We start from the raw sequence: 21,615 nt of genomic DNA on the forward strand, positions 1-21,615 counted from the left end.
GTGAAATCTGACTTCCTGCAGTACTAGAAAACTTGGGCTAGGCTATATAGTGGAAAGCATCCCCTTTCCCCTCCAAAGTGTGGAAGTCTAACCTGCAAGATCAGAAGTCTGGCATCTGCTGTTTAAAGGATATTGATGGCTAGTACAAAATATCTTAGGTTCTTAGAGTTCTACGACTCTCCAGTCACTCTTAAAAAGAGCGTACAACACAAAACTTAACATGTCTTTCTTTATTGAAAGAACAAAAATGCAGAAAACAAGGTAAACAGTCTTTAATGCTTGGTTCCCAAAAGAGTTAAGAAACAGTTTTCTTTTTATGCTTGCAGACATGTCCAACTTGGTTGCTTATAATGCTGTTAAATCTACATACTTGATGTTTCCTGTGTTCTTTCAGTCTTAGAGCTTTTTCTGAAAAGTTCTTCTAAGTTGCTTTAGTGAAAATAGGTTTTCAAATAGTGTTGTAAGGAATTACTAAATATAGAAAAATGCCACTTAAAATTCAAAGTTGCAGTTCCTCAATTCTTGGCAGAGCAGGCTGTCCTGATTTTAGCCACTGATTTCTAGAAGGCTTAGTCAAATAAGACTACTTTTCTCTAATGTCATGTATAGCACTCAGCCCCATTATGTAAACACTAGTGTTAGTATTCATTCCCTTCTATACTGCTGTAGGGTCAACTCTTCTCTTCCTGCAGCAATTTGTTTCATTAAGTGCTCCTTTAAGGAATGGGATATAGGCAAAAGAGCTCCACTGTACCAAAGCTTAATTATGTGCCTCTCTTTAATGGTTCTGCTAAGGATGTTGGTATTTCAGTAATACAAGCAAAAAGCTGCTGCAGCTTCACTTCCTTGAGAGTAGAATATTCTTTCCGTTTTGAAACTGGCCAATTCAAAGGAAATACCTTGTTGCCTAATGTAATGGTTTCTGTTCTGTTAGTCACAGCTGTGTTCACGCTGCTTTTCATTGTTTTTAGCCACCAGGTTTGCTGGCATACCTTGACAGTGCTGATCCTGTTCCTGAAAAAGATGCTGATAGGATGCATGTGAGAGATAACTTAAAAATTGCAACTGTAAGTAAACATAGCTGTCTTGCCTCCTCCATTCTGTACGTATACAGTCTTGGAGACTTTCAGTACAGATCAGTGTAATACTTGAGTTTCTGTATCAAACATGTCGATAGACCTGCAACTAACCAGTGGGGTTTCTTCTGCAGGATCAGTATGGCAAGTTTAATAAAGTGCCGGAGTGGCAGCGGCTAGCAGGAAAAGCTGCAAAGGAAGTTGAAAAATTTGCCAAAGAGAAGGTGGATCTAGTCTTGATGCACTGGAGAGATAGAATGGGCATAGCTCAAAAAGAGGCAAGTATTTTAAGCTCTGTTAACAACTTGACTAAACATGGAGGGAAACTGACAACTCCACTGAAATCAGAAGAAGATTCACAGTAATAGAGGTGTGGGGATGTGAGAAACTTCATTCTTTTGTTTAGATTTTCTACCTCTTACTGGTCTTCATCTGATTAGAGAGAGGTTCTGGGGAGAATGTAGAGTAGGGCAAAGAGTACATTCAGCATGTGTTAAGTTTTAACTTGTTCTAGCTAACCTAACCAAATTTGAGTGCAGCTTGTTCATCTCTTCTATGACAATTGAATGGGAGAATAGGAAGTTCCTGGAAATCTGGCAAAAACAGCCTTTAAACCACATTTGGAAGAAACTATAGATATTCTTTGCATGTGAAATGATGCCCGTCGTATGTGGTGGTATTTAGTTCTAGAACCTACCTGAAGTTCAGTATTATCTTGAATAGTGGGCTTTCCAGCAATACAAATTTTTGATCAGTCATAATGCCCTTAAGGTTGACAAAGCAGCACAGCAAGTCAAGTATTTCAGTGCTTAAATTACAAAAGATTATGCATAAAATCAAGATTGAGATGGAGGTGATAAGTGACTTTTGATCTGAGATAAGGGGACACTGTCTCCTTTTTTTATTTTGTCATGTTCTGTTTGACAAGCATTGAATGGTGAAGTGCATTTCTTAACTTTCTTTAGTGTCATGACTAAACTTATTCTTATATTTGGGAAATAGGAGGAATCTATTTCTTCTTTATATGTAAAGAAGGATGAAAAGAGAATGTGAAGTATTGATCACACCACTCTTTATACTTGATCTGGTGCAACAATAAGCTTGAATTTGGGAAAACCTTAACTTGGTAAAATATTGCTCAAGTTTGATGCACTCTGTGGTGCAGAATTGATAGTTACTCTCTGAAATAATGGTGAACTAGATTCAAAGCAAAGTTTTAATGTGAAAATATGGAAAATGGTGATAGAAGGATGAATTGCGCTTGAGGATGTTTTGCAGTATTAGTGCTTGCAACATCATTTTAAACATCTCATCTCTATACTTATTTTAAATGATTGCTTTTTCACACTAAATGTATGTTAGCGTAGCTTGGAAAGGGTAGTAGGTGAGGTTATGACCACTTTGAATTAAGTTCAATGGCTGTGGCTTGTTAAATGTTCCTTTTCTCTTTTCTTCCAATTTGCTTTTACAATCAGGACAGAAACAATATGGTGAGTTTGTATATTTCAGCCATGTCTGTGGATTATGTTGCTCACTTTTGCTTGCATGTAGAGTATAACATTGATTTTAAAGCTTGAGCAAACTAGGGAACCTTTCAGTGGCCAAGTCAGGCTTGTGACATGTTTCTGTGACTTGTTCCAGTTACTTTCACTCCAAGAGCAAGCAGTCTCTGTGTGGTTTTTCCCTCTGTTGGCTTTGGAACTGCTGGTCTTATTGTGGATGCCAGTCTTAAAGCTCTGCTTGCTTTTTTTAGCTCAGTGCTAAAAGTACTGTTGTCTTGCATGATTGGTTTATGTGAAATTGGTATCTTGAAGTATATTCAATATTGGCTTATCCTGGTTATCCTGGCAATCTTGCTAGCACAGAGTGCTTGTGGTGATGGGAACTAAGCTTCTCTCAGGGAGGGATAACTTGTTTTTAAAGGAACGACTTGTTAAACAGCTGAAAGTTTCTCTGGCATGATTTAACTTGTTGTAAATAACACTTGTGAAAGTCTGTTGCTGCTGCTTACTAGATAGAGACCTTGTTAATGAGGCTTAACCTAAAGTATAGCTTTTCAAGGAATAAGAAATCCAAGCTTTTTATTTTAAAGGGAAAGAGGGGATTCTTTTTTACTATTAATTTCTTAAATTTGTCTTTTTTGCAGAACATTATTCAAAAGCCAGTGATATTAAGGAAACGACGGCAAAGAATAAAAATAGAAGCAAACTGGGATCTCTTCTATTACAGGTAAAATACTAAGATTAATATGGTGGAGTCCAATGTTATCAGCTGGATGTTCTTGTTAATATCTGAATTCCTGTAGATTGTTTCCAGTTGATGCCTGCTTTGAAATGGTGTAAGTGCTTTATGACAGGAAGTTATGAAACTGTAAACCATGTAAAGATTTTTTGTTTAGAAAAGGAGAGGGGAATTTGGAAAGCTTCTCAAACATTATCAAGATAAATCTTTTTTTTCTGTGTGTCAAAAAGTGAGCGACAAGCTGCAAATGCAGATCTGCGTGATGTAGAAGAGTAAAGCAAAGTAGCACTGAAAAGCACTGTATTGTATTAGTGCATCAAGTTGTGAGTTACTTGATACCTTTTAACTTGAATTGGAATAAAAATGAGTTCAAGGCTAAAGGAGAAAGCATTTGTATATACTGTATTTTAAGTAGTGCCCCAAGTCCTAAATGCGGCTTGCTTACCTGTGAGTTCTTACAGCTGTCAAAGTTGAAAAAGGAGGGACTTCTACTTGGAAAAAAGGGAATATCACTTCTATCCGGCTAGGAGAGGAATGTTTTAATAACCCTTGACTGTTCAGCGGGCTTAAGTGGTGCTTAATGTTTCTAAAGGTGAAATTATGTAGCCTGTCGCTACACAAATATTGCATAAAAGGAAGATTTGTATGCTCTTAAACCTCAAATGTTAAAGTGCTGCTCTCAGCCAGTCTCTGGGTCCAAATGCTGGTTTGTAACTGTCACTGAGTAATGTCCACTGACTGTCTTGTGACGTTTGAGAACTTTTCTTCTGACACGAACTACTGTTTTTGTTCAAAACATACGCTAGGTATGTGCCTGTCTGCTCTCTTGGGTTGTTGTTTACCTCTAGCCCTTACTGCCTTACAGTGAATAGCTTGCAAGTCTCCCATTTGTCAGCAGTATGCAGATAACTGAGCCAAAAGAGATGACAACAGGCATGCTTTGTTCTGTGCTAACCTCCATAATAATGAAAACACCATACAAGCAAAAAAAGCATAGTTCTTCTAATTAGAGACCACTACTTGGGGCTTTCTAATAATAAAGTTCGATAATGCCAGCCTTCTCTAGCTTGCTAGCTGAGTCTTACCTGGCTTTCAGATGATGTTTGAAGGTTTTAAACTGTGTAACTTTTTTTTCTAGATTTCTTCAGGACCATACTAGATCAAACTTAATTTGGAACTTCAAAACACGGGAAGAACTGAGAGATACTCTTGAGTCTGAGATGAGAGCATTTAATATTGACAGAGAACTTGGTAGTGCTAGTGTTATCTCATGGAACCATCAGGAGTTTGAGGTAAATAACGCTCTGTGTTAGAACTTGCATATGTAAAATCTGGCTACTTAAAATGTCACTTCTATGCCTCTAGCTACATGAGTGAATCTTGTGTTGACGATCCCTGACTGCAGGCTACAATTCCCCTGGTTATGGAATAAACTGCTAGGCCTTAAGGCTATGGACAGGTGTTATTGCCCAGTGTCACTTAGCAAGACTGAAACCTCTTCAGCCTGACAAATAATGCTTTAGAAAAACCTTTATACTCATACAAGAGGAACAGAGACAAGCTGGTATTACGCTGTTGTCAAGTTAAGTCATGGGTGTTCTTGAGTGTGCTTAATGAGACTTGTTTTGGGTAGCTTCACAATTCACTCTTTGATAGCAAGTTTCTGGTCTTTATTTCCACCATGTCTGTGCGATCCTAGGGACATTCAATACTGACCTGTCAAACCATCAAGTGGTTATGTGGTTAAAACTATGTCCCTCTGTAGATTATAGATTGAGGATTACTATTTTTTGTGTTCTAGAAACAGCAGTACTTAAAGTCAAAATGGTATTGCAGGCTGAAGGAATTGATGCGTTCCTAATTGGCTTTCTCAAAACAAATTGAAAGAATTTTTCCAGCAGCATGCTAATAAAAATTCCCATACTCTAGTTTCCAGTACTGTTATGGTTCCCCAGGGATTTGTGCATTTAATGTGTAATGCTAGAGCAAAACAAGACTGTACTTGAATTCAAATTCAAAGATATTCTTAGATACTGTCGGTGCCCGCCTTGTCACAGTACAATTTTATTTTTAAAGCAGAGGAGTACTAGTGAAACGAGTAAACTGCTGCTTTTGAGCAATTCTCAAATAGGCGATTCTTTTAGATCTGCTAGAGTAGCCATTGTAATTAGAGGAAGAACTACTTTACCTATTCCTTTTATCCCTATCACACAATTGCAGACTTGATGAAGTGAACAGCTAAGTCTGGGTTTGGACTGGTGGTTTTGGAACTGATGTTTCAGTCTTAAAAGCTTCCTTCAGTTATGGGTCAGATGCAGGGCTTCCAGGCTCGGTGTCTGCTGTCTCAGCTCCATCTCTGTACTTCAGAGGTGCTACCTGGGGCAGAATCAAAAGTGCAGATTTGAAACTTACTCTAAAGCAGGCTTTCCATCTGCACTTCATGCTCCCCTGTGGCTTGTGCTACTGGAACGTATCACTTAGCATTCCTGTAGTTAGAACCCAAAATGCTTTGGGACTGGCTTGATGGGGGCTTCTGTAACTTGGTCTTTGAACAGCTGCTCTCTGAGGCTTGCTTTTAAGTATTTTTAAGTGAAAACTGTGCTGTCAGGCTATGCTATAAGTACTTCTGCTATTTATTGTTGACAAGGGCTTCTCGACCAGCTGTGAAACATGTCACTTTGCCAAGGGGGATGGTGGTTTGAGGTTGCTCTGGAAGGTTACTAGTTGGGAGGACTTCTTTGTATCGGGTGCTATGGTCAGATCTGTAGATCACTATCTTAAGGCCACATAAAGTTGTCTGCAAACGATAGATAGGAACAACTACTGTAGAGAGGTGGCTTTTGTGGTATGTTAGAGGTACCTCTGAATGAGGTGCTTGCCAAATGTTTAAAACCATTAAACACTGAGGCATGTGGCTAGGTTTAATGTAGTTGTTACGAAGCTAATTACGGTTCTTATTATGCAATTTCACTTCAGCCTCTTGCTGTGCATACTGTTGCCTCTAGACTTTAATTACCTAGAACAATATCAAGTATTGCTAGTAATTAAGTCATGCTGGTGTTTCATACTTGTAGTAACACTGAGTGAAATGTTACAGTGAAATAACTACTCATTAAAACTTGAGTCATTGAACGCATCGTGTATTATCCATGCTTAGTTACTAAAAATAGATACAAGTTACTTAGAGGCTGGAAGCTGGAACTTGAATAATGTCAGATACTTCTGTTCTGGGACGCAATGGTAGCTTACAGCATCGTTTTTTCTCAGATGTGTACTTTAACTGCAGACTTGTGAAGGATTTCAGCCTTCCTCAGACTATTGAAAGGGCTGCTAACCTTGACAAGGATATTGATGCAAGCAAATGCAGTAATGTTTATGCAAGCAAAAACTTCACAGTAAACATTGTTTTTCCTTATGTAACCTGTTTTATGTTATAGGTAAAATATGAGTGCCTTTCTGAGGAGATAAAAATAGGGGATTATTACCTAAGGTTGCTACTGGAAGAAGATGAAACTGAAGAGAGTGGAGCAATCAAAAAATCGTGAGCCATTACTAAAGTCTTATCTCACTCACAAGGTCTCTGTTGTCTTTGCTAAAATCTCATCTCTTCCTTAGATATGAATTCTTCAATGAGCTCTACCATCGCTTCTTACTTACCCCAAAAGTGAATATGAAATGCTTATGTCTGCAAGCATTGGCTATTGTTTATGGAAGATGTCATGAAGAAATAGGACCATTTTCTGATACCAAGTATATTGTTGGGATGTTAGAACGGGTAAGAGTTATTTAAAGGAACTTGATACAGTAGTTAATGTATGGCTGGTCCAACATATGTTCAGATCCTTCAAGTTGCTGTGAAAGTCAAGTTTCAGTTTTACAGAATAAGAAATTGCAGCATGAATACTTTTTTCACGCTGTCGTGAAGTGTTCCTGGTATCTCCCCTTGACTCACTTGAAGTATAATTAACAAGCCATTGATCTTAGAAGTATTTCAAAGTAGAATTTCAATGTGTGTTTTGTTAGCCTAGTTTTCTTAGGCTGAGCAAGAATAAAGCATATAGGATCTTGGTGTGGTATTAATCTTGTTCTTGCTTTTGAAAAATGCAGAAACATTAAGCTTTTTAAGAGGATGACCTTGTTCCAGGTCATACTTGGGGAGACTCCATTCAGGAGCTGTAGAAACAGCCCCAGACTTAAACAGTATCCTTAGATGGACACAGTGTGGATCTTTTTGGTGACTGCTTTGGCCATTCAGTGTGTCTGAATCATGTTTCCCAACTCATACAGATTGTAAAAATGCATTTCCTTGCCATCTGAAGAAGGGAGTTCTTTGCTCGCGTCAGCGTGGGTTTTAGATGTGGCTGGTGTAAGTGGAACTGAGCCAATACAGTCTGTTATTTTGCCTTGAGTCTTACCACAGATGTAACATCAAGGACCTGTTCTCTCTGCAGGCTGAAAGCAGTCCCTTTTTCCCTGTGTTTGTGTTAACAGGCTCACTGGGGAATCCTAACACTATTCTGTTAGAATAAATTATTTTAGCAAACTGTGGGTCTGAGTGTTGGACCCAGAGCAACAAAGGGGATGGTAGAGGGGAACACGATCTTTCTACTTAAGTGTCAGAAAGCTGCATGTGAAACCGGACACTTAATAGTCAGCTGTTTTATTCTGGGCATGAAGAAAAGTAAAAGGGGTCTTTGTGGCGCAACTGTATTGATTCTTGAAGGTAATTTCTGATATATGCTATCAAATACTAATTTGTTCTCTTATGCTGCAATAGTGCACTGATAGGCTTGAGCGGGACAGACTGATACTGTTTCTCAACAAGCTGATCCTTAATAAGGTAAGGTGCACACATACACGTGACAGTAGTTTATGGGTCTTTCAAACGTATAAAATGTTCTGAACTCGTCTTTCGGGGTTAACTTAAGCAAAAATTCCAGCCTTGATGCAGGCTTTAAAGCAATGTGTGATACAGCTCTTTTGGGGTATTGTAGCTGGTATTGGCAAGAAAGCTGAAGGAAGTGTGTAGATAAATGTAGATACGTAGTCTGGTGGTTGCACCATCCTAGGCTCTTTAGCTAATGCTTTGACTTCTCAGAGTCAATTCTTACTAGGATAAAATCGTTCAATATTTGTAACAACTCTTACCTGGAAAATAGTTTTATTAACTCACTTCATACATTAACAGAAAAATGTGAAGGACCTTATGGATTCAAACGGAATTCGAATCCTTGTGGATCTGCTCACACTGGCACACCTTCACACAAGCAGAGCTACAGTCCCTCTGCAGGTATACGTGGCCTTTGTTTCATACTATTCATACATTGATTTTCAAGAGTTGTCTTCTTAGCAAAGCAATGTCCTTACATTTCCTGTGGAAATGTAATAGCTGCACTGAAGCTAATCCTATAAATATCAACTTCTAGAGCAATGTGATTGAGGCAGCGCCAGATATGAAGAGGGAGAGTGAGAAAGAATGGTACTTTGGCAATGCTGACAAAGAAAGGAGCGGTCCTTACAGCTTTCAAGAGGTACCTGTCTGCTTCTAACTTGACCTTGATGGAAGATATTTCCATCTTGATGTTTGTTTGGTGTTGTGCCAAGACCCAGGTCTGATAAAAGGTATAGAGAAGATGGGACCAAAGATCTAATCTTGAAGCAAATACTGTGTGTAGCAGTTATTACAACAATTGCCTGTTGTAGCACAGAGCTTCTGATGCCTAAATTCTTAATTCCTCTTAGAGCACAAATCTGTTTTCTGTGGTCTAAACTCTTCTCAGTACTGCAGTTGCTGCACGTGTCAAATGGCTTTTCTAACGAAGTTATAGGTCATTCTCCTGTTATATACACAGCCTTTTTGGATGAGCGGAGAGAGAAAACTGGGACAGAAGTTCAAAAAAATCAATGAAATGTTTTTCCTTGTCTGTTGAAATGCTCCAGAAAAGCCTTGACCAGTGCCATTAAACTAACAGTCACTCTGATACCTCAGTAACTCTTGCCAACAGCGTCTGAAAGGTTAAATGCCTTTGGTAATGCTGTCTGCCCCCTTGTGGCCCAGTTTTGCCATGCTCAATCTGTCAACAATCTGTAAACATACTTCATGTTTACCAACTGGTTCTGTTAGAATTGCATGGAACTCTGGTAACGTCTGCAATGTGGCAGTTAGAAGCTTGTGTTGATTGTGAATGTTGAGGAGCAAACTTGATTCTGAGTGCTTGAATCAACTAACCTCTAATTCTGCAATAGATGCAGGAACTATGGGACAGTGGAAAGCTGACTTCAAAAACACGTTGCTGGGCTCAAGGTATGGACGGCTGGCGACCATTACAAGTCATCCCTCAGCTGAAGTGGTGCTTGCTTGCCAGTGGCCAGGCTGTGCTGAATGAGACTGACCTTGCTACGCTTATACTCAACATGCTCATCACAATGTGTGGATATTTTCCCAGCAGGTAAACACTAATTTTCAGCAGAGGTGGCTAACTTTCTCGTGCAGATGTAGAAATGCAACTTCTATCTTGAAGCTTTTCTTAGAACCCGAGTAGTACCCTGTATTAAAGATCATTTTTGCAGTAGTAATTAATCCTGTGGGTTAATGGTTTGTAAATGAGACAATACTAACATTGTGATAGGAACTGCAAGGACACATGCACAAGCTCGGTGCGTTCCTAATGCACAGCAACACAGTCTTATTCCTACAGACAGGTTCTTGTTTAAAGAAGCTATATTTCCAAGTTAATGCATGGTATTAAACCACACTTAGTCTGATTTTTTTTTTTTTTTTTTTTAAAGCACTGAATCTGATCTTAGTAGATTGCTTAAGTTGCTTGTTCTTGAAAGAGAAAAGGCATGTTTCTGCTTGCTCCTGTACCAATTTATTTTTTTAGGGATCAAGACAATGCTATTATAAGACCTTTGCCTAGAGTGAAAAGGCTGCTGTCAGATAGTACTTGCCTTCCTCATATCACTCAGGTAAGCAGCTCTAAAAAACACATTGAAATGAGTAAAAGTCTGACCTTGAACTTAAATGAGATTTTTAAGTTGACTTCCTTATCCCAATACTGAATTCATTAAAACTGGGATTTTGGTAGGTAACTTAGGCTATTTAAGCAGCTAATAGTAAATGCTTGTGTTTTATTTCAGCTGCTACTGACTTTTGATCCTATCCTTGTGGAAAAAGTCGCTATATTGTTGTTTCACATCATGCAAGATAACCCTCAGTTACCTCGTTTCTATTTGAGTGGAGTATTCTTCTTTATCATGATGTACACGGGTTCCAATGTACTTCCTATTGCAAGGTGAGGAAAAAGGATGAAAATGGTCCTTGACTTCTCATGCTCAGAAGGAGTGCTGCTCTAAATGCTCCTGGAAGTATGTGTGTTTTGTTAGAATCACCACGAGACTGCAGGCAAACACCCTCTAAAAGAGTTACCTCAACATTGTCAAGTCAGCAGCTAATGAAATGAGTTGCTTGTGACCCTGACAAGGAGGGAAGGGTCATCTTGTTTCATCCATGAAATGATGTAGGGCAGGATTTGTAGGGAAAGGCTATCAGCTTCTTTATGTGATGTAGAGGAAACAAACTTTCAGGAACAAGACTCAAACTGAAACAGTGAACGTAAGGCAATACTTACACATGGAAGAACTTAATTTGGTGGGGTTCCCAAGGAATTCATGGTCTTGGTTCAGAGATTCATTCAGTGGTTGCTGTTACTCTTTTCATCTCAAAGTTAATGCATGAGAGTTGCCAGCTGGAGTTTGTTGGTCTGTTTATCTTTCAAAGGTTTCAGATCTGTTTTTAACTGATACTTTTTTAACTTTGTATACTTAAATAACTACTGTTTCTCTTCTAGGTTTTTGAAATACACACATACAAAACAAGGTTTCAAGTCTGAAGAAGTGAGTAGATCATGAAAATAACTGCCTGTTTTTCCAAATAGTTTTGTAAACCACCTGTTTGCTTTAACAGTACTTCATGCTTATTCTTAGTTCTTAAGAATCAGAATTTAAGAACTGTAAGGGAAAAGGGGGGAGGGTCTTCGAGATCTTAAGTTGGTTGGAAAGGCTGAAAATCCAATTAACTTTGAGATGGCAATGTCATCTTTTTCCATAGACAAAAAGTCAAGATATAGTTCAAAGAAGTATACTTGGACATATTCTTCCTGAAGCAATGGTGTGTTACTTAGAAAATTATGAGCCAGAAAAATTTTCTGAGATATTCCTTGGGGAATTTGACACTCCAGAAGCAATTTGGAGCAATGAAATGAGGTAATTTTTTTTTTCTGTCAGAGAGAAATCTGAAAAAGTATATCTGCTGAAGAGGTCTTAGCTTTAGCATTTCTACAGAAGGTCTAAAATACGTGTTTTCCGTGTTTCCACTGCTTTTTTTCCATTTGCCCTCTGCAAGAGCAATATGCTGCAGTGTCCTCTGCTTCTATCAAAAATTACAGGTGTGGAAACTGGCAGAGAGAATGGGATTATTTCACTGAATGCCGAAAAGCCTCTTACATATGCCTGTGTCATACTTGACCAAGTTCCTTTCATGAATGGAGAATTCACTACTTATGTAGACTGTTTTGTACTTACTGTACTTGTTTGCCAGTATCACCAGTCTAGGAGATGCACCTCTAACATTACAGTATGCTTTTAGGGTCTTCCAAAAAGTAAAGAAGTATTGAGGGAGGGCAAAACGTCATTTCCATTTATTTTAAAATAAACGGAACTTTCTAGGCATTAAAATGTCTTCATGACAGAATAGGGCCTTTATCTCTTCTGTAAATTGTCAGGCTACTCGGGGAAAATGTTTGTGGCAGATATCAGTGAACACACTTATATGCTTTTTTGAGGACTCTGCTTGCCAAGTGTCAAACCAAACTTTGTGACTTTCAGGCGTCTTATGATAGAAAAGATTGCTGCTCATCTCGCTGACTTCACCCCTCGTCTTCAAAGCAATACAAGGGCCCTCTACCAATACTGTCCTATCCCAGTTATCAACTATCCGCAACTGGAAAATGAACTATTCTGTAATATTTATTACCTGAAGCATCTTTGTGATACGCTCAGATTTCCAGACTGGCCAATTAAAGATCCAGTAAGTAAGAAGAATTTCAGAATTTGCTCAGCTGTTGTTCTTTCAGAGTCCTAACAACTTAATGAAATCAAGTGCTGGTTTGTTACAAATAACTAATTAAACGTATTTGCTTACAAACTGAAAGACAGAATTAACTTTTTTTTTTTTTTTATGTCAAAGCAAAATAGTCTTCGTGCCATGTAGCAGCCACTGGTTAAGTATTTCTTCATGTACTGACTTAAAGTACGCAAACTTTATGTAGTGTTTCAATGAGCCTTAAATGTTTTTTAGTTCTTATTTCTGTGCTGCACAGGAAACTGAGCAACTTGATATCAATACATTAACTGAACTGGTAAGATCTTGGTACAGTTCAGTGGTCTTAGATCTGTCTGATTGTCTAATCAACTTCATTTATTCATGCAGCTTTGCAGTTTTTGTAATATGGAAGTGTAAATTGCCCTACACTCAAGCGTTTTTACCTTTTCTAATGTGACTTACAAAAATATTTTAAATTTGAGGCAGTCTTAATCTTGAATAAAACATAGTGCTGCAGTGAAGCCAAGTCTTGATTCTTACCTGACTGAAGTGGGAGCAATAACTACTATGAGTAAGAGGATTAGTTAAAACGTCTTTGAATTTAGGGTGATGGGTGATAAGGGTACCTTAATAAAGCAGCACTTCATTGTAGAAGATGACGTGCTACAGCCAGTATAAATGAAACACTAATAAACTGTAATTATTTAGGTCAAACTGTTGAAAGATACCCTAGAAGCTTGGAAGAAGGAAGTAGAAAAGAAGCCACCTACCATGTCAATAGATGATGCTTATGAGGTTCTTAACCTTCCCAAAGGACAAGGACAGTAAGTTGCTTTCAGTATATCAAGTGGTATGTAACTGCAGTTACATAATGTCTGTACACTGAAACTGAATTTCCTTATCTCAGTACTCACAACCAATTAGTGGTACCAGTTGTGTCTAGCACCTACTTTCACGGCAGAAGAGTGCTTTCTTCTAAGAAGAAACAAAGCTTGAAAATTCAGCTCTGGTGTTTCTTTGAGAGAATAATTGTAAAGTATTAAGATGAACTGAAACCGGGAAAAATGCTTTGAGCTCTCAGCATTCACTAGGCTGCTCTACAGGATAAATATTAGACTAACTCCTAATGAGCAAAGAAGAGGGCAGCACTTGAATATGTTCAAAGTAGAACTCAGTTTCTCTAATCTTCCTTCCTTCCACCTGCCAGATCTTGTCCTTTTATTAATGATAGCAGTGGGATTTTTCCCTTCCTATCTTGCCACTTGTTTCTGACATCAGGCGTCTAGAAGAGAACTGACACCATTTTATAGTTATGCTTCAAGAGCAGTGCACTTACTACAAATCGTGAGCTCATGTGTCTGGACTACTAATTGTTACTATTTATTTTTATTAGCTCTAAATTTAGACCCTTAATTCAAGGGTGACTTTGAGTTCCTTTTGGTTAGTATATCTCAGCAAGAGATACTAATATTAGTTTCTATTTTGTGGCTGTGTGAGTACCTCCATTCAGTTAATGGAGCAGGATTCTCAAATTAAAATACAAGAGCTTTGTAGTTTTCACTTAATTGCAATCAGTACTGTTCATAGTTCTGTCAGAATTCAGGCTTTTTTTTGTTTGTTTGTTTGTTTTTTTGGTGTTACTCAGTGTAATGGGACTTGTTCTCTCATAGGCATGATGAAAGCAAGATCAGGAAAGCCTATTTCAGGCTCGCCCAAAAATACCACCCAGACAAGAATCCAGAAGGCAGGGTATGTACAAAATATCTGTGGTCTTAAAAAGATGGGGACAAATTCAGCTGTTGCTTGTGTTAAGAGTTCTTAAATTTTCTCTCACTTAGGAGTTAAGTGAGTGTGAAAACTTATGTCCTAGGTGAATCCTAGAGTATAAAATTACTTATCTGCAGTAGTATTCAACTGATGTCACTCAAAGAATTACAGGATTTCCACAGTAAAATCTAATGTAATCAGACCAGAAAACATCTCAGAAAGCATCTAGTTTAAACAGTTACTCAGGATGTAAATAAGCTAAGTGTTCCCTTTCAAAGATGGACTGAATCCTCTGCCATTCTTAAAATCAAACTTTATTTTCTCGTCATAGAAGAATTGATTTAGTTTTAGTCTCTTTCCTATGGTGGAGTTCAGAAAAGAAAACTGATCTGTAAACCGGTATTCTTATTTTGAGGTTATTCAGTATTTTCTAAAGTTTAATAAGGCAATAAATCTAGCACTATGATTAATACTTTATTTTACCTGTGTATAAACAAATCCTGCAGACTTGTAGTAATTTGGAAGTTGTTATCTTTATTTGCAGGATATGTTTGAAAAAGTTAATAAAGCATATGAGTTTCTATGCACAAAGTCTGCCAAAGTGGTAGATGGGCCAGATCCTGAAAACATCATCTTGATCTTGAAAACTCAAAGCATCCTCTTCAACAGGCATAAGGAAGGTAGGCATGTTATCTCAGAAGGATATTTTAAATGTCTTTAGTGGCCATTGCTGTCAACTTTAATCTCCTGTTTTGTTTAGTCTGTGTTCTATTGATCTGGTTTCTGGCTTGCCACAGCATTATGAAGCTATGGTAGGGGGCTTTTTCCATGAAATAAAATCCGTAATAGAGCTTAATGCAAAAAGCTTAAATAGTTTTTTTGAATTTTTCTGCGCCTACACCAATAAGTTTGAATCTTCCTGCATACATAACTGAGACTGACTTTTGTCTCTTCAGAATAGACCTCACTAGTGTTTGTTCACCTAGATGAGAGATTCAGAGTATATCTGAGACTTGTCTCACTTAGTGAACCACACAAAAGTGTAATCTTGCAGAAATTCTGACTAGTGTTAGACCCCTAGGTGGGTGTGCTGTAACACTACTTCTTCCACAGCCCAAGTGAGAAAGGGGGGGGTAAAGTACACTAATCCTAGATTCTAGCTATACCCTCACTGGCAGCTGGCACGTCCAAGCGATGCAAAGCCAGAAGTGTTCTGCTGCATAAGTGTGTTACAGTATGTTAAAATGAAAACCTCATATGCAATCATAGCTTTGTCAGTTGTGTGGAGGCACTGATGTTAGAGTAGACTTAATTAGGTTTGCTCACAGTCATCGGTCTTTATCCCTGCTGAACACTCCAGGAATGAAAATCATAATTGAAAACACAATTGCTCTGTTATACTAATAGGTCCTTACAGGTTCACTGTTAAACACTGGCCTAAAACTGTAGCTGACAAAGCTGTACAGATGTTTCTCCAGGGGCAGACACTGTCTGGAAGGCTATTAGCTTGGGGGCTTTGTGAGCTGTAGATAAGTTATTTTAATCATGAAAAAGCTTTTCTTGTGAGTCTGCCCCTGACCTTTTGTCAGCTTCTAGTATGAACAGTCTGATGTGACAAGCAGTCAAATTGTGTGGACTACTCTATATTGCTGTAGTTATCCTAGGTGTTGGCTGTCTTTGATTCCTAGTCTTGGAATGCTGATATATGTTCCACTGATAATTATATGGTGTTTTTAATCGTGTAGACTTTGCATAGATGCAAACTTTGAGACTTTTTTTCTTTTTCAGAGTTGAAACCTTACAAGTATGCAGGCTATCCTATGCTGATTAAGACTATCACCATTGAAACATCAGATGACCTCTTGTTTTCCAAAGAATCTCCACTGTTGCCTGCTGCCACAGAACTTGCTTTTCATACTGTCAATTGTTCAGCATTAAATGCAGAAGAACTGAGAAGAGAAAATGGAATTGAGGTAGGTTGAAATAAATTTATTGAAGGGGATTCCTGAAGTCTTAACTCTTGCACAGATGAAAATTCTAGATCCCTTTACTGCATAGGACATCAGATGCATTTAGGAATCACTCTTGGTTGTCTTTTGAAGTGTTAGTCCATTTCTACTTTCTCTTTCAGTTAGAGAAAGTCTCTTGCAGTTAGATGCAGTTAGAGAAGTCTCTTGCACAGTATATTCCTTTCCTGATCTAGGCTTCTAGTTGGCTTATCTACAGTTCAACAGAAATGATTACTTCTCTACCAAATTCTGTTGAAAGCTTCTCTATTCTGTATGTGAAAGAATAAACATGAACAAGTCACTCAGCTGAAGGGTTTTTCATTGCGCATATTAGTTCACATATGTAAATGCTGTTGACTGTCATGAAGCACTAAATACTAGCACCAGCACTCACAAGGAATTTTGCCCTGCAAAGCGTTTGAGCAAGCAACAGATTATTTTGTCAAACAGGGCTTCTCTTCAGCCATTATAAATGGGTTTACCAGCTAATGTTTTATTTCTGACTTACTTTATTAGTTTTTGTTGTGACTGAACATGCACATCATCCAATCCTCACAGGTATTGCAAGAAGCATTTAACCGTTGTGTGGCAGTCCTGACTCGTTCTAGTAAACCAGATGATATGTCTGTACAGGTAAGTTGTGGCAACTCTGGTTTATATCAACCTTGTGAGAAGTTGTATGTATATGTAAAGTAAAAAAAAAAAAAAAAAAAAAAAAAAAGTAAACATACATATATTTATACGTTTTGCTTTCATTTGGTACCAATAAAATACTGTTTTTTTTTAATAGGTGTGTGGACATGTTAGTAAATGTTACAGTGTGGCAGCTCAGTTTGAGGAGTGCAGAGAGAAGATTACAGAAATGCCTAACATCATTAAGGATCTCTGTAGGTTACTGTATTATGGCAAGGTAAGAGCTCTTACTTTTCCTAAAGGAATATTTAACTATTAAACGTTTAGGGTAATGTTCTGGTTTTAGGGGAAATAAGACAGTTGCAGAAAAATGATCAATCACTTCTGTAAGATCCCAGTTAATCATTGTGGGATATAGAACTCTTGTTCTTAATGCTTGTATCTGAATCCATTTAGTGCTTAAAATGCACTTGCTATTAAGGTTCATGTATTTTTGACTCCTAATTGAATTATGCCTAGCTGAATTGTTTAATTCATTAAAATAGAAGGTAAAGATACTAGTTTTAAATGTAGATTCCTAAATCAGCAAAATATCTTGAGAACAGAAGTTTTTGAGCTGTGTAGCTCTTACAACTTAAGTCGTGTTATATGAATACTTAATTTTGGGTGAATTAATAATGGCAAGCTCATCTCCAACTTTTCTTGTTGGGTAAGTGAAAATAAGAACTTAAACCAAACTGTAATACTTGACTTGAGGTGCATGCCTATTCTGTAGTCCCTGCAGAACACGTCACCATAAAACACTCATCTTGGAATCTCTGCCACCTTCTTAAATTGTTTATCCACCATTTCATCAACACTCCTTTATAGGCTTAATAAATAATTATTCAAAGACTCTTCTACTGAAGGATTGACTAATTAGACATGTTTCTTGTCTGCCAGCTATCTGTCTTTGAGTGCCGATGTTTTGTTCACTTGTTTCTGTGCTGCTTAGACAATACTGCAGAATTTAAAAAGTTTTGTCTTTAAATCTTTGTTTGGTAAGGCAGCCAGTTGGCTTTTGTTTGTTACAAGTACTGAAGTAAACTTTTTTTCCTCCCGCAGAACATACCACGAGTAGCTTCTTTGGGAGTAGAGTGTGTTAGCTCCTTTGCCTTAGATTATTGGCTGCAAACACATTTATTCCAAGCTGGAGTTCTCTGGTACTTGCTGGGTTACCTCTTCAACTATGACTATACACTGGAAGAGAGCGGTATTCAGAAAAGTGAAGATTCTAATCACCAGGTAATGTTAACAAGGTGCAGGCTTTCAGACACGGGTTGTTGATTGCCATCTCTTACTGACAAAAACTAGGCATACTCAAATACTTTCTAGCATCATGGAGTTAAATGAACAAATATTAAAGCCAAAAAAACTGGTTTCTAGTAGACTTTAGTCAGCAGAAAAAAGGTAAACTTGTGCTATGAGAATTTCTCTGGAGGAATTTCCCCTTCACTGAAAGGGTTGTCTAGTGATACCATGAATTTACTTAAAATACCTCCTTTAGCACTGCATTATCACTTTGGCCTATAGATGTGTAAGTGGCTTCGCACTATTTTCCTTAAGAAGTGATCCTCTAAGTAGGACGCTTCTTTCTCAGTTACTGGATGAGATGACCTTTAAACAGTATTTTAGTTACTAAATCTTGTACTGCTGTTAAGAAAGGCTTATACTGGAATTTGGCTGCTGGCAGGAACCATTTTCTGATCAGAAGCTATTACCCTAAATGGCTTCCATAGCTTTCAGCTTATCCTAGTGACCCATTTTTTCCTACGCTGGTTATGTCTGTCTATATTTGTTAAGCCTGCAACAGCGATCATGTCTTGCTGTTCACCTAGTAGCTTTTAGTGCTTTATTAGACATCAGTGCATAATTAGCAATGCAGGTAAATAGGCAACACCAGTTCTTTTCATTTTGGTGTGGAAGTGTTGGGCAAATCTCTGTAGCTATTGATTCTTCTTCAGCTAGTTCTAGTTCTCTTGTAACTGTTCTTGTATTTTTTTTTTTTTTCAGGAGGTAGCAAATAGCCTTGCTAAACTTAGTCTGTTAGCACTGAGTCGTCTTGGAGGGTATCTTTCTGAAGAACAAGCTACACCTGAAAACCCAGCCATCAGGAAAAGCTTGGCTGGAATGTTGACACCCTATATTGCAAGGAAACTTGCTGTGGTCAGTGCTACTGAGGTAAGCATCTGTTGGTCAAAATCTTGTCTATTGAGTTATGGAAGGAGTAACTAGTCACTTCTGACTTAAAGCACAGAGCTCTCTTAACACTAGCATTGTACAGAGAACAACAGAGCAGTTTTCCTCTGCAGTTGAAGTAATGTCAACAAAAACTGCTTTGCTTTCAAACTCAGCGGACAGGATCAACAGCTTGTTAAAAAGATTCCCAAAACAAATATGGGAGCAAAGAAATTGAGTTAGGTGTGTTGATGGCTTAAGGATTATAATGATGGAGAGTGAAGTCTAAACTTTTTAAAAGTGCTGAGGAAGTTATCTACAATAGGGATGCTGCTCACTGCCAAAAATAGGAGAATCTGAACTGTAGATTGAAGCAGAATAAAATAATAATAATTTTTAAAAAGTAACTTAAATGTACTGCTTTTCTGATATGTGGAAGGCTTGACACTTGAGACCTGCTTATGAAACTAGTTACTGAGATAGGATTAATTTATATCATGAAACGCTAATTAAAACATTATTTTGGATTATTATGCAGAGTAAGCTTAGACCACGTAAATTCGTTTTTTCCTAGACTCTGAAGATGCTTAACAGTAACACAGAGAACCCCTACTTGATCTGGAACAACGGGACAAGAGCTGAATTACTTGAATTCTTGGAATCTCAACAAGAAAGCATGATTAAGAGAGTAAGATGCTTCCTACTTCAAAAATTAACAACTTAAACAAAAATTAATAGTGGGATTTAAAGCTATTTCATGTTTTGGTGCATCCTCTTGTCATACAGTTAATGCAGATGTCCATTGTTTACTCCTAAATGATTTTCTTCATTCAGTATTCAAAAAAAAAAAAAACAACTGGGCTTGGTCATTACTAGTTGTAATGTTTCAATGTGTTTAGGGGTCCTGATTTTTTGCTAAAGCTGTCTTCTGTTAGTATTGTCTAATTAGCCAGGTTATCACTTTATATTTTCTACATGATTATTTGCTGTCTGAGCTTGTGCTGCTTGTCTATTTGTTTAAAGGGTGATTGTGACAAGAGTTATGGATCTGACTTTGTCTTTAGTGACCATGCAAAGGAACTTATTGTGGGAGAGATTTTTGTTAGAGTCTACAATGAAGTCCCTACCTTCCAACTAGAGGTGAGAGATCTAGCTAAAACTTTTCTGTTGAACTTAAAAACTAGTCAGCTAGTATCTGAAATGTTACTCTTTGTCAGCACAAACAGAATGGAGAGAATAATAAATCTTATGGAAGTTATGTCCAATGTGATGAGCATGTATGTTATGGGAAGTCTCTTTTGGAGCAGAATAAACTTTAAAAGAATGAGTTTTTCATAAGATGTGCTGCTTTGGATGGCTTAATGCCTTTTTTCTACAAGCTTTCACTGCAGATACTCAGGTTGAATTGTTAGTTCCAGGAGGAAGTGATTCTGCCTAGTGGCATTGCTGTTCATCTATACTTATGAACAACTCTACATCTTAAAAGTGCTTTTCAAGTGGCTTTCGAAGGGTGTATTAACATATAAAAGGGGTTAATGTGGTTCAGATGCTATAGAGATGATGAAAAAATGCTTCCTGTTTGGAATGAACTATTAAATGTGGGGAAAGTGGTGTTGCTACACTCACTTCTAGTGTGAATACTATTGCATCACAACTTAAAATGCTCTCATCTCTTCAAAGCTTCCTAAAGCATTTGCTGCAAGCCTCTTGGATTACATAGGCTCACAAGCGCAGTACCTTCATACGTTAATGGCAATAACACAGACTGGAAAAGTAGAGTCCAATCAACACGGAGATCGGTTACGGAGAGTTGAAATGGCTCTGGAGGCCCTGAGAAATGTGATAAAACACAACCCAGGTAGGCTCAATAAGGCACTGATAGGCTTTCTTGAGGACAACTGCAAAAATAACACAGAACTTTTGAGCTCCTTTCTAGCTGGAAGATAGTTTTGCCAGCTAACAGACCTTAGTGGTGTTGATGGGCTATATATAGGCTTGTTTTTGTGCTGGAGAACATTATCAGTAGATGTATTTGTTTTGTGCAAAATCCAAGCTTTATCTGTCTTTGAAACATTGGCCTTTAACTTGAATTCAGGCCTGCAGTTGCTGGGGTGACTTAAATCTTTTAAATAAAAGTCTTTTAAATAACTTTCTGAAATAATTTTCTGTAATTGTTTGAGGAATCTTCAGCTGTTTTTGAAGTTCCTTGCATCAAAGAAAAAAGAAAAAAAACTTTTACATGAGTACTGCATAGCAGTAAACACCTGAAAACATGTCAGTGCTTTTGCTCCTCCTAAGTAGGAGGAGATGATGCTCTTTAGAGTGGGCAGCTAACACCAGCAAACACCCATGAGTGCAAATGCCAGTGTATAGACAGGAGAAGTCTGAGATGCTGTGATTTAAGATGTTCTTGTTGTAACAGCAACTCATATTAGTCATGGCTTCTTGTGATACCAGTTAGGGTTCTCTGTATTTGGCAACTGTAACCCTGAAGGCAACTGTTACTGTTATAGATAGTATCTGTCCTCCCAGCTGTAGGAATCCAAAACATCGTGTAGTTGAAGCCAAG

The 21,615-nt window shown here is 37.8% G+C and overlaps 1 protein-coding gene across 4 annotated transcripts in view; it reads left to right on the top strand.

Moving 5' to 3' along the window:
- DNAJC13 (DnaJ heat shock protein family (Hsp40) member C13) overlaps positions 1-21,615 on the top strand; it is a 53,770-nt gene that overhangs the window by 22,132 nt on the left and 10,023 nt on the right. For all 4 annotated transcript variants that reach the window (XM_032180717.1, XM_032180720.1, XM_032180719.1 and 1 more), the window contains exons 19-45: positions 972-1,067; positions 1,211-1,354; positions 2,552-2,566; positions 3,223-3,305; positions 4,456-4,609; positions 6,755-6,858; positions 6,933-7,092; positions 8,095-8,157; positions 8,506-8,607; positions 8,744-8,848; positions 9,564-9,766; positions 10,202-10,286; positions 10,458-10,612; positions 11,168-11,213; positions 11,428-11,582; positions 12,204-12,405; positions 13,129-13,244; positions 14,091-14,169; positions 14,732-14,867; positions 15,976-16,160; positions 16,755-16,829; positions 16,987-17,106; positions 17,934-18,113; positions 18,882-19,049; positions 19,621-19,734; positions 20,070-20,186; positions 20,727-20,904. In XM_032180717.1, the coding sequence (XP_032036608.1) occupies positions 972-1,067; positions 1,211-1,354; positions 2,552-2,566; positions 3,223-3,305; positions 4,456-4,609; positions 6,755-6,858; positions 6,933-7,092; positions 8,095-8,157; positions 8,506-8,607; positions 8,744-8,848; positions 9,564-9,766; positions 10,202-10,286; positions 10,458-10,612; positions 11,168-11,213; positions 11,428-11,582; positions 12,204-12,405; positions 13,129-13,244; positions 14,091-14,169; positions 14,732-14,867; positions 15,976-16,160; positions 16,755-16,829; positions 16,987-17,106; positions 17,934-18,113; positions 18,882-19,049; positions 19,621-19,734; positions 20,070-20,186; positions 20,727-20,904 (3,340 nt within the window). The remainder of the gene's footprint in view (positions 1-971; positions 1,068-1,210; positions 1,355-2,551; positions 2,567-3,222; positions 3,306-4,455; positions 4,610-6,754; positions 6,859-6,932; positions 7,093-8,094; positions 8,158-8,505; positions 8,608-8,743; positions 8,849-9,563; positions 9,767-10,201; positions 10,287-10,457; positions 10,613-11,167; positions 11,214-11,427; positions 11,583-12,203; positions 12,406-13,128; positions 13,245-14,090; positions 14,170-14,731; positions 14,868-15,975; positions 16,161-16,754; positions 16,830-16,986; positions 17,107-17,933; positions 18,114-18,881; positions 19,050-19,620; positions 19,735-20,069; positions 20,187-20,726; positions 20,905-21,615) is intronic.

Source organism: Aythya fuligula, chromosome 2 (assembly GCF_009819795.1).
Source record: "Aythya fuligula isolate bAytFul2 chromosome 2, bAytFul2.pri, whole genome shotgun sequence".
NCBI lineage: Eukaryota > Metazoa > Chordata > Aves > Anseriformes > Anatidae > Aythya > Aythya fuligula.